Genomic DNA, 11144 nt, shown 5'->3' with positions numbered 1-11144 from the left:
GTGTTTCAGGATCTTACAACGAAATGGGTCATTGGTGGAGGCCGTGAACAAGGGGGGCTCTAATACCTGTATCTGCCACAAATAAATATTGCATCCACCTGTGACATTGAAACCCGGTTATGGCACAACCGGTTGGGACATCTGTCTGCCCAATCTCTTCATCATATTTTTCCAAAAGTGAGGTCGGACCTTCATTGTGAAGCATGTCAAAAGAGTAAACATTTGAGGTCTACATACTCACCTCATCCAAAAATTAAAAGTGTCTCTCCTTTTTCATTAACATTTCTCAAGTGAAATGTTTTATTACATTTATTGATGACTTCATTTGTACCAATTGGTTATTTTTGTTTAAAGAGCGTTCTAAAATACCATTGATATTTAAATCGTTTCATGCAATGGTACTCACTTAGTTTGGGCACAAAATTAAAGTCCTTCGGTCGGATAATGCCAAAGAATACACCTCCAAAGATCTTGACTCATTTTGTCAAGAAGATAGCATTATTCATCAGACATCATGTGCCTACACCCCTCGACAAAATGGTGTAGCCGAACTAAAGAACCGTCATATTCTTGAGGTAGCTCGCAGATTAAAATATGCCATGAAAGTTCCATATTTTTATTGGCCACATGCAGTCCTTACAGCATATTTTCTTATAAATCGGTTACCCTCTTCCGTTCTTGGAAAAAAAATCTCCCTTCTTTCTATTATTACCTGATGATGATCCTTTTTCAATGCCCTTGAGAGTCTTCGGTTGTCATTGTTTTGTCCATATTTCCTCCCCAAGACACAGTAAACTTGATCCAAAATTTATCAAGTGTATCTTCTTAGGATACTCTCGTACACAAAAGGGTTATGTGTGTTATAATCTCACTCTTCAACGTTTACTTGTGTCTAGGGATGTCACATTCTTTGTGATCTCTCCATATTATTCTGGTAATACTCCTCCAGGTTTATCTTCCATACCAGGTTCGACTCGACCGGTTGTGCCCCATGCTACTGAAACTACTTAGCCCCCAGAAACACTAGCTGACACCACACCTACTGAGTCTTCAAATCCTACCGAGGTAAGTCCATCTTCTCTAGTTATTTTTGGCCCTCAATATGATACTCGTCCTATTGCAATTAGGAAAGAGTCCAGATCATGCACCATGCCCTCTACTTCTCATCCCATAACAAACTTTGTGTCTCATCGTCATCTATCCCCTGTTTGTTGTCAATTTTTGTTCGCTATTTCCTCCATACCTGTTCCACAGTCCTAAACATCTAGGGTGGAAGGCGGCTATGGATGAAGAAATTCAGGCCCCTTATGAGAATCAGACATGGAGTTTAGTCCCACTTCCATCAGATAAGAAATCTATCAGTAGCAAATGGGTGTTTACTGTAAAACATAATCCGGATGGGTTCGTAGCTCGGTTGAAAGCTTGTCTTGTTGATAAAGGCTATACACAATGTTATGACATTGATTATGAAGAAACCTTCTCTCCAGTGGCCAAATTGAACTCGATACGTATGCTATTATCTCTGACAGCTAACTCTTCATGGCAGCTAACTTTGTGGCCACCATGAGTACACGAGCTGGTGGGACCCACCATGAGGTCGAGAGATGTCAACAAGGGCCCTCATACAAGTTGGCTTGAGCTAGGAGATAAGGAACATGAGCTGGAATTAAATAGAAGATTTGAAGATCAAGTGGGACCCACAAATATACCACGAACTGGTATCTCTATCAACATGAGCTGGAAGATCATGTGGGACACACAAAAATAAGACCACGAGCTGGCTTTCTATCTTGTCTCACGTGCTAAAAGAAGAGTTAGAAGTTGAGTTAAATTAGTCTCTAAAATAGATAATGTAATTTTATCATGATAGGCTTATCTTAAAGAGTTCTAGTTGGAATGTGATTAGGAGTCCTAAGATTACTTGTACATGGACTCTATCACCTCCTCAACTATAAATAGAGGTGATTGTAACTCAAAAATTAATCAAGCAAGCCTATTAGTTTCTCTTCTCTCGTGTGAAGCTCTCTCTCTCCAAACCGCTTTTATTTGTTTCTTCTCTCTCAACCCGAGAGTCTTTCTTGTTTTTTCTCCTTTTATTTCTCTCACCCCTTGCACAAGTTATTATTCATGTGGTCTTAAATTCCACACAACACTCACTTATCCCTATTATTTTTTTTTGCTCTTGAACTTCAACAATTGCATTTTTTTTACGTTGAAGTATTCTCATGAGCTGAAGATAAATTTGTTTCCGAATGTCTTGATTTACCTCTAAGTTTTCTTTAAATATTTTGTGCTCATGGTTTGTGTTGGAGTTTGGATTAAGGTCTAAGCGGTTTGCATCTACCTTCTCCTCTTTATTTTTCCTTTAAGAATATAAGAGGAATTGAGTGATGGCTGGATCTTATTCTCACCTACCAAAAGCACAAATTTTTTGATAATTTGGTTCTTTCTCTCTATCGGGCGAGAGTAATATATTCATCATGGTAAATCAGTAAAAGTGAGTCATCTTCTCCATAGTCAAAAAACCCGCAAGAAGGGCAGCTTCCTCGCCGTGAGAAGTCGTCGTCTTCTGCGCCGAACATAGATACTATGCTATTAATCAGAGACAATTGAGATAATCGGGAAGTTTCTAGTAAATAGAGCATACTCTGATAAATAAAATAATCCGACAAGCTTCTGATCAAATTCAAGCCAGCGACATAGAGAAAATCAAAATAATGCCGGCGCAATTTGGGTCTCCGGTATTTCTCTTTCCCACTGTCTACCGTCGACCAAGAGGAGATGCTAAAACTTGCTCAAGCCTGCTCTCTCACTTCGGTCAAATTCTCCTTCGGACCTAACAGAGAGTTTACATGAACAGAGAGTTCTCTCGTCTCCATGTTGAAGCGAGAGAGAAGAAACTAAAAAAAAATTGATCTGGTGATATGTTAGCTCGAACTAAGCAGCCTCGTAAGGTATCAAAATTTTAATTGATGGCAGAGATAGTGACGAGGAAGGCAATACGATTTTATCAAAGTAAGGAAGCAAAAAAACTCAATGCACAAGACTAAGAGATAAAAGAAAAAAAATTCTAACTCTAAATGGAGGCGAATAAAACTTAAAAAACCATAGTCAGAATCCTAAAAATCAAAGCTCTAATACCATGTTGATTTTCATAACTCCATGAATTTAGCTCATTGAGAAAAATGGAGAGAGACCCATTGGGAGAAAACCAGAGGAAGAAGAGGTTATTGACTTGATTTCCTAACCGTCCCCCTGAAGCTCTATTTATAGATTAATGAAATTACTGTATTACAATAATACCCCTAAACTTAGGGTTTAGGGTTTAGGGTTTTAACCTTGAAACTTTAATCTAATTACATCAATGCCATCTCTATGAGATGACCCTTTATTTACCATCCTGCCATCATTGTATGTGGGCCTATGGGCTTTCTCTTTGATCTATGGGCCTTGAGCCCATCTTCTATATCTCTTCCTTGGTCTTATGGGCTTGGGCCCATCTTCTAATAAATTTGGATATGTGGGTATTCCTTGGTCAAGTGATCTTGGGCCCTATCTTCCAATAATATGTGGGTCTTCCTTGGTCGTGAAGGCTGGAGCCCATCTTCTAACAAACAACAAATTGCGTGTCTAACTTCTCTTATTCATCAAATAGTTGTAGGTAATAAGCAAACGGAGAAGACTTGTGGATTTTTTCAGTAGTAAGACATCCAACCGATATGTGCCCAACTCTTCAAGAGGATCCCACTGAGAAAGTGAATGCGGCGGGTGGTTTTCCTAGACAACCGCAAAGGAAGTATGATCCCTATTTGAACACACATAACATGGGATGGAGGGGTCACCCCAACCTTAGCTATGGGAATCCACAAGTTAATCAGCCCATGACTCAAAATCACCCAAGTTACCAGAAATATAAGCAGTCATATCCCCCTAGACAACAACCAGGCCAAACTTCCAATTCTAGTATGTTTTTAGAAGATATTGTTAAGTCTCTTGCCACTAATACTTTGTAATTTCAATAGGAGAGGAAACAATTTCAACAAGTGGCAAGGACCAGTATTCAATGTTTGGACAATCCAATGGGCCAGATGGCAACCGCAATTAGTCGGCTAGAGGCACAAAGTTTGGGGAAATTACCCTCTCAAATGGTAGTAAATCCAAGAGAAAACGCAAGTGCAATCATCTTGAGAAGTGGTAAAGAAGTTGAGATTCAAGTAAAGGCAGCCCCTGCATCATCGAAGCAAGAAAAGGAGAAAAACCTCATTGCAGATAGGAACTTTCCCAATGATGATGATGTACCTAAGCGTAAGTTTCCACCTCTTTCTGATTATAAAACAGTTCCTCCTTTTCCTCAGGCATTGGCAGATTCTAGAAAAGATGAGAAAAATAAAGATTTATATGAGACTTTTCGTAGATGTGAGGTAAATATTCCGCTTTTAGATGCTATTAAACAAGTGCCTCATTATTCTAAATTCCTAAAAGAACTATGCACAATTAAGATGAAACAGAAACTTAAAGGATGTGAGAAGGTGAGAGTAGGGAAGAATGTTTATGTAGTTATTCAAAGAAAATTCCCTGCGAAGTGCAAAGATCTAGGTATGTTTGTTATCCCCCTGTATGTTAGGTAAAACTAGATTTGAGAAGGCCATGATAGATTTAGGAGCTTTGATTAATGTCTACAATATTCTATATATGCTTCTTTGAAACTTGGACCTTGGAATAAAACTGGTGTTGTGAAACAATTGGCTAATAGATCTAAGGCTTATCCTAAGGGTGTAGTTGAGGATGTTCTTGTGCAAGTTAATGATTTGATTTTCCCAATTGATTTTTATGTGTTTGATATGGAAAAGGATGACGAAACTGCTCCAATTTTGTCAGGAAGACCATTCTTAAAGACATCCAAGACTAAGATAGATGTTCATAGTGGCACACTTACCATGGAATTTGATGGCGAAATTGTTAAGTTTAACATTTATGATGCCATGAAATATCCTGAAGATGATAATCCTACTTATTCTATTGATGTGATTGATCCTTTCTCACGGGAAGTTTTTGAACTTGATGGAAAAGATGAATTGGAAGTTGTCATTAGTAAGCATCTTGAGAAAGAGAATGAGGAGTTAGCCTTGAGTTCCAATTTGCAGAAAACTATTGCAGCGTTGAGTGATATTCGACAGTTAAAGCAATCAGGTAAAGTTCTTTATATTGCATTACCAACTTTTTAACAAGAGGCCTTTACCCTCTGTTTTGCAGGCTCCCACTCCAGATTTGAAGCCTCTCCCTAGTCACCTCAAGTACGTGTTCCTTGGAGATGGAGGAACATTACCAGTGATCAGCATAGTAAACTTAGTGCACTACAAGAAGAAAAGGTTGTGCAATTCCTTAAGGAGCATAAGACGGCTATTTGTTGGACAATTGCAGATATTAAAGGAATAGCCCATCTACATGCATGCATCGTTATTTTCAAATTGCAATTGCTCCGAAGGATCAAGAAAAGATGACTTTTACATGCCTATTGAGGAATTTTTCATATCATCGCATCCCCTTTGGCCTTTGCAATGCTCCAACCACTTTCCAAAGGTGTATGGTTAGCATATTTTCAGATTATATTGAACATTTCATAGAAAACTTTATGGATGATTTCACAGTTTATGAAGACTCCTTTGATACTTGTTTGCATAACCTTACACTTGTTCTTCAAAGATGCATAGAAACTAACCTTGAGTTAAATTCTGAAAATATCATTTTATGGTTGAACAAGGCATAGTTTTGGTTCATGTTGTTTCATCTAGGGGAATTGAGGTAGACAAATCTAAAATTGATATTATTCAATCTTTACCTTATCCCACTAGTGTGTGGGAAGTGAGTTCTTTTATTGGACATGCTGGTTTTATCGAAAATTCATCAAGGACTTCTCCAAAATAGCATTACCCATGTGTATGTTTCCACAAAAGGATGTGTCTTTTGAGTTTGATGAGGCATGCAAAAAGGCGTTTGACAAGCTGATGGAATTGTTGACTTCTGCCCTAGTTATCCAACCCCCTGTACGACCCAAGTGATTATGCAGTAAGCGCCGTTTTGGGTCAAAGAATTGGAAAAGCATCCCATGCCATTTATTATGCTTCTAGAAATTTGAATAATGTCTAGAGAATTTATTCTACCACTGAAAAATAACTTTTAGCTGTTGTTTTTGCTTTAGAAAAGTTTTGATCTTATTTGCTTGGTACTAAAGTCATTGTTTACTTTGATCATGCAGCTCTCCGTTATTTGATAACGAAGAAAGAGTCAAAACCAAGACTAATGAGATGGATACTTCTCTTGAGTGAATTTGATTTGGAGATCAAAGACAAAAGAGGGACAGAAAACCATGTCGCAAATCATTTGAGTCATTTAGTTCATGTGCAGGATGAACTTCATTTGCAGGAAACATTCCCTGATTAGCAATTGCTCTCCGCGAGTGTGACATTACCTTGGTATGCGAATATTCTAAATTATTCATTTACTAATATTTTACCTCCTTGTTTGTCTAGGGCTCAAAGAGATAAGGTCAAGAGTGATGCCAAATACTATGTGTGGGATGACCCATTCTTATGGAAGCACTGTGCAGATCAAGTGATAAGAAGGTGTGTTCCTGAAAATGAAATTATTTCAATTCTCACCTTTTGTCATTCTTATGCTTTTGGAGGTCACTTTGGAGCTAAGAGGATGGCGATAAAAGTGCTAGAATGTGGTTTCTATTGGCCGTCATTATTTCAAGAATCATATTCTTTTTGTAAGTCATGCAAACATTGTCAAAAGACAGGTAATATATCCTCAAGGAATGCGATGCCACAAACCCCCATAATATTTGTAAAATTTTTTATGTTTGAGGCATCAATTTCATGGGACCATTCCCTATAATTTTTGGTTATGTTTACTTTTTGCTTGTTGTTGATTATGTTTCAAAATGGGAGGAAGCTAAGCCGACCAGGACTGATGATTCTAAAGTTGTTACAAATTTTTTCAAGTCTAACATATTCTCTAGCTTTGGAATTCCAAGAGCTCTAATAAGTGATCGATGTACTCACTTTTGCAATCGAACTGTGGAGACTTTGCAGAGAAAGTACCATGTGACCCACAAGGTGTCAACTGCCTATCATCCACAAACTAGTGGACAAGTGGAAGTGTCAAATTGAGAGATCAAGTCCATCATTGAAAAGACGGTCAATCCAAGCAGAAAAGATTGGAGTTTGCACTTGGATGATACCTTGTGGGCATATAGGACTGCGTACAAGACGCCCATTGAAATGTTACTTGATTAGTTGGTGTTTGGGAAACCATGCCACCTTGCCATCTTCCAATTGAGTTAGAACACAAGGCTTATTGGGCTATCAAGAGTTTCAACATGAAGACAGATGAAAGTGGAGAACACGGGAAGTTGCAACTACAAGAGTTAGAGGAAATTCGCAATGATGCCTATGAGAGTGCAAGGATTTACAAGGAAAAGACGAAAGCTTTTCATGACAAGATGATCTCTAGGAAGGAGTTTAAATTTGGTCAAAAAGTCCCTCTATACCATTCACGGCTTCGTTTGTTTCCGGGTAAATTGCGTTCTCGTTGGATTGGACCATTTGTTGTTACTAATATTTTTCCTCATGGTGTAGTTGAAATTCAAAGTTTAGCAACTTCCAAAGTGTTCAAGGTGAATGTCCATAGACTTAAACCTTTCTATGAAGGTTTCCAAGTGGAGAATGCGGCAACATTGGACCTTAAGGATCCAATTTATACTAGTTGAAGAAGGAAGCATTCAGTCGAGCCAATGACAATAAACAAAGGCGATTCTTGGAAGGCAACCCAAGGGGAGTTCGTTCCTTCTTCTTTTTTTCGCATTTATATTTTGGTTATTTTTTCCTTCTCTTTATATTTCACCTTACACTGGGGACAATGTAAGTTCTAAGTGTGGAGAAGGGGATTTAGGTTGTGTTTCAATTAGGTTGTGTTTGTAATGATTTTTGGTTGTGTATGTCACGCTTACATGGCATTCCTCAATCTATTGTGAGTGACCGGGACGTTGTTTTCACGAGTACTTTCTGGAGGGAACTGTTTCGACTGAGTGGCACGCAACTGAAATTTTCCTCCGCATATCACCCTCAGATGGATGGCCAAACCGAGGTGGTTAATCGGACCATCGAGATGTATCTCCGGTGCTTAGTGGGAGATCGACCAAAACAGTGGGTTCAATGGCTACCCTGGGCAGAATACTGTTATAACACTTCATTCCACTCGACCTTGCAATCCTCTCTTTTCCGGGTTCTTTATGAGAGGGACCCCCCAAGGCTTCTCTCTTATACCAGAGGCACCACCCACATGGATGCCATTGATGAGGCACTCAAGGATCGAGATTAGGTGTTGAAGACGTTTACAGACTAGCTACACAAGGCTCAGGATCGGATGACTACAGCTTACAACAAGAACCACCGGGATGTCTCATACGTGGGTGGGGACTATGTGTGGCTACGTCTTCGGCAGTACCGACAGCACTCTCTTGCCGGGCCAGCGCGCCATAAGCTATCCCCCAAGTACTTTGGGCCCTTTGCCATTATTTGACGCGTCGGGCAAGTGGCATATCAACTAAAATTTCCGGACACAGCGAAGCTGCATGATGTGTTTCATGTCTTACTACTGAAACCTCACAAGGGGCTAGCCCCTTCTTCTCCACCATTCCTTCCTCCAGTGGACAATAGCCACGTCATTCTGACACCCTACGCGGTGTTACGGGCGCGTGTGACGAATGACCAGTGGGACATCCTCATGCAGTGGACCGCTACCGACCCCGAGGCAGCGACATGGGAGCGGTTAGAGACCTTCAAACAGGTCTATCCAGCTTACGAGCTTGAGGACAAGCTCTTTCTCCAAGGGGAGGTAGATGTTATGGACTCAATAGCACACCGAGTCACTCAGAGGAGGAGACAATAACTCACCAAGTCACCTAATTTTACTTTTATTACTTGTGTTGCTTTTAATTTTGAATTTGATTGATTATGTAATAAGACTTGAAGGTAGGGGTATAGTTGGGATTTATAAACCTAACCCTAACCTATCTTGGCGTGAATGACCCTATTTAAAGGGTAAGGAATGAGAAATAAGGTAAGTTCCGATTTAGAGTAAAATAGAGTAATTAGGCTCTTGCTAGGTTCCCTATCCTAGGGTTCTTGGCTTGAACTATCCTTGGTTGTTTGATGCATCCATTGGGGAGTCTTTGAGGAGATCTTGGAAGGAAAAGGAGGAGCAATCAGCCTTCTCTTCCATACTGCAATAGTCATCCATCTCTTCCACGAACCAGTAGTGAGGGAAGGAGGATTTGCATGAGCCTTACCATCAAGAAAGGGATTTTTGGGTTGCTGATTGAAGGAGGTCTTCAAGAGGTATTTTTATCTATCTTTTCTGAGTTTAGAAGAGCTAGAGACTGCCCTCTTTACATTCAGCATTGGTAGTTGCATGAATTCAGAAACCCCACTCATTGACGTGAGGTATCAAGTGGGGTTTCATAATTGGATCCTTAAAATAGTCTCTTGAGTGAATTGGTGCATCTATAATTGAGAAAAGGAAACTCCTTTTCAATTATAACGTGTGAGGGAAGAAAAAGAGAGTTTCTTTTCACAAAAACGTGTTAAGAAACCCTCTAGCAGTGCTGGATCCTTATTTGACTCACCGATTTACTAGATCCATGGCTAGGGACCATAACATCTTCCTTCGAATCGAGTTGTGGAACTGGGACCACAACATCTTGGTATCAGAATAGGTCAATATGGGAGAATCATCCAACAACACCAAGTTGCTAGCTGGCTTCAGAGAAATGATGCACACTGAGAGAGAACAGAGCGATGCCAGAGCAGCAGCAATGCGAGAGGAATCCGAAGAGCATTTCGTTACATCGTTGGATAGTAGGGTCACCCAACAGGTACAATTATAATTCAAAAATTTATCTCATAGACTATATGATATAGTTGGGGGAAGAAGCTCCAACCCACGGGATGGGGAAAGGAGCACTATGCCCAAACAAGGGCACAAGAAGCTCCAGCGACAGAGGGGAATTTTAGTTCCAGAGGAGGGACAATCCCGAGATACGCCAAATTGAAATTTCCAATTTTTAAGGGATCAGGGGACCCGCTAATATGGCTTTACAGGTGTGAGAAATTTTTTTCCCACCAACGAACTGCTGACAGTGACAATTGGGATTGGCCGCCTTCCACATGCTCGACAAAGCGCAGCTCTGGGGCCACCAATTAGAAACGGAGTATAGCAATTTAAATTGGCAGGAATTCAAGGATTTGTGCTCCATCTGATTTGAGCCTCTGCCTCAAAACAATCCCCTTGGAGACTTGGTGCTGCTATGTCAAACTGGCACGGTCGAACAGTACCAAAAAACCTTCCAAGAGAAATTGGCCAGGGCCAGCAAGGTAGTCATAGTGGACCAGCAAGTCAGCTTGTTTACAGCAGGCTTGACAGAGGCCCTCCACCTGGAAGTGGAGCTCCTTGCTCCGACGGATTTGTGAAAGCAATGAACTTGGCCAGAACACTAGAGGCCAAACAAAAATTTCAGAACTGTAGGCCAAATTGGCAAAATAGCAGGCCCGCTGCTGGCACCACATCCACATGGTGCTCAAGTGCCTCTACAAATCCCTCCCCAGCTCTCAACCCCAGTTCGTCTCTTCTAGCACTCATCAGAAAATTGACCAGAGCAGAGATGGAAGACAGAAGGTCCCGAGGCATATGTTATAATTGTGACGAAAAGTACACCTTTGGACTTCAATGTCAGAAGTTGTTTTGGTTAGAAGTGGAAGATGAGAAGGAGGAAACCCCAGAGAGCGCAAAGACAGTGGAGGAAGAAAAAGAACCGGAAATTTCTCTCCACGCCATTACTGGCCTCCAATCCACCAACACCATGCAACTTGGTGCTCTCATCAATGAGCAACCTCTCCTAAGTCTGGTTGACTCCAGGAGTACCCATAATTTTATAAGCTTCAACGTGGCACGCATTTACAACTTCAAATGCAGCCTCTTCCAGTCGTTTCAGTGTCAGTGGCTAATGGAGAAAAACTTCCAAGTTATGGAATTAGCTAGGTTGTGATGTTTTCCATTGAAGGTCATCAGTTCAAGGTAGA

The 11144-nt window shown here is 40.4% G+C and overlaps 1 protein-coding gene across 1 annotated transcript; it reads left to right on the top strand.

Annotated features, from left to right (window-relative positions):
- The first annotated feature begins 7318 nt into the window (after positions 1-7318).
- LOC137954902 (uncharacterized) lies at positions 7319-7774 on the top strand. The gene has a single exon (XM_068801794.1). It carries the CDS (start codon positions 7319-7321, stop codon positions 7772-7774), a length of 456 nt encoding a protein of 151 aa, XP_068657895.1.
- Positions 7775-11144: the final 3370 nt, after the last annotated feature.

This window comes from Aristolochia californica, unplaced genomic scaffold (assembly GCF_029961685.1).
Source record: "Aristolochia californica isolate CCGP_79_NKW_82.1479 unplaced genomic scaffold, dmAriCali1.0.hap1 SCAF_2, whole genome shotgun sequence".
NCBI lineage: Eukaryota > Viridiplantae > Streptophyta > Magnoliopsida > Piperales > Aristolochiaceae > Aristolochia > Aristolochia californica.
The sequence above is the reverse complement of the archived record's forward strand: the minus strand, read 5'-3'. Positions and strand labels throughout refer to the sequence as shown.